The 1318-nt window shown below is 66.5% G+C and overlaps 1 protein-coding gene across 5 annotated transcripts in view; it reads left to right on the plus strand.

Moving 5' to 3' along the window:
* The first annotated feature begins 50 nt into the window (after positions 1 to 50).
* Positions 51 to 1318, plus strand: part of KDELR1 (KDEL (Lys-Asp-Glu-Leu) endoplasmic reticulum protein retention receptor 1) — a 9130-nt gene continuing 7862 nt past the window's right edge. For 4 of the 5 annotated variants that reach the window (XM_011979376.1, XM_011979379.1, XM_011979377.1 and 1 more), the window contains exons 1-2: positions 51 to 353; positions 1081 to 1181. In XM_011979376.1, coding sequence (XP_011834766.1) covers positions 263 to 353; positions 1081 to 1181 — 192 coding nt within the window. In that variant the 5' untranslated portion in view covers positions 51 to 262. Of the gene's footprint in view, positions 354 to 710; positions 1182 to 1318 lie in introns of those variants that run through there. The other variant, XM_011979378.1, reaches the window with a different exon arrangement.

The following is a 1318-nucleotide window of genomic DNA, read 5'->3' on the forward strand; positions in this document are numbered from 1 at the left end:
GGATCCGGGCCCCGCCCTCGGGGGCGGAGCCTCCCGGCCCGGACTCCTCCCCCTCTCGCTCTCCTCCCTCTTCCCGGCTCCAGCTCCGCCGCCAGCTCCGGCCTTTGCTCCCCCTCCCAGAGTCCCCTCCCCGGAGCGGAGCGCACCTAGGGTCCCTCTCCCTTCCCCCCAGCCCAGCCTCCCGTTCAGACCAGCAGCCTCGGGGGGCAGCCCCCCGCCAGCCTGCCTCCCTCCCACTCAGCCCTGCCAGGGCCCCCCAGCCATGAATCTCTTCCGATTCCTGGGAGACCTCTCCCACCTCCTCGCCATCATCTTGCTACTGCTCAAAATCTGGAAGTCCCGTTCGTGTGCCGGTGAGAGGCCCACCAGGGCTGGCGAAGGAGAGAGATTGAGGGCGGGGGTTGGGGGCGTCCCAGGACTCAGGCAGGGTTTGGGGGCACTAGGGGCACAGGTTCCACCCCCACTGCTTGCTGGGGATCTCTCTTCTAGGTTCTGGGTCCCCAGGGGATCAGCTGCCTTCCCCAGACTGGCGGGGGTGCATACAGTTTGATGTGAATGGCTTTAGGCCCCCAATTCAGCCACCCCCAGCCCCAGTCTGGGCAGCCCGAGGGTTCACGGACCGGGAACAGGGAACCATGGCAGGCGGGGAGGTGGCTGTGAGTTGGTGACGTGGACCGTGGCGGCCAGGAAGGGAACGGGAGGAAGGTGACCAGATCGGGGGGCTGAGGTCAGGGGAGGTCCTCCCTAGGCCCCACCTCAGGTCCGGACTGAAGGAGGACCCTGAGGGGGTCAGGGGTGGCCATGAGGCCTAGTCTGGGACGGAGCCTCGGGCTGGAGTAGCTTCGGGGGCCTGGGCTGCCCCCTGGCTGTGGGCCGTGGGAAAGGGCCCTGATGAGGCGGGGCCGGCTGGGGAGGCCTCCGGGGACAGCTGCACTCCAGAGCTGCCTCCAGGCTGGTCCCGGGCGCAGTGCCTTAGTTTATTGCCCATGCAGCCCACCCCCAGCCTCCTCTCTCTCTTGCTCGCTCTCTCTCTCTCTCCCTCTCTCTCTTTCCCTCTCTCTGTCTCTCTCTGGACCACAGGAATTTCAGGGAAGAGCCAGGTCCTGTTTGCTGTGGTGTTCACTGCCCGATATCTGGACCTCTTCACCAACTACATCTCACTCTACAACACGTGTATGAAGGTAGAGGCTCCTCCCCACCCCTCTGGCCCCCACTGAAGCACTGGAGCCGGGTGTGGGTCCCAGACTCCTGGGTCTGAGGGAGGAGGGGGCTGGGGGCCTGCACTCCTGGGTCTGAGGGAGGAGGGGCTGGGGACCTG

Source organism: Mandrillus leucophaeus, unplaced genomic scaffold (assembly GCF_000951045.1).
Source record: "Mandrillus leucophaeus isolate KB7577 unplaced genomic scaffold, Mleu.le_1.0 Scaffold200, whole genome shotgun sequence".
In the NCBI taxonomy this organism is placed as follows: domain Eukaryota; kingdom Metazoa; phylum Chordata; class Mammalia; order Primates; family Cercopithecidae; genus Mandrillus; species Mandrillus leucophaeus.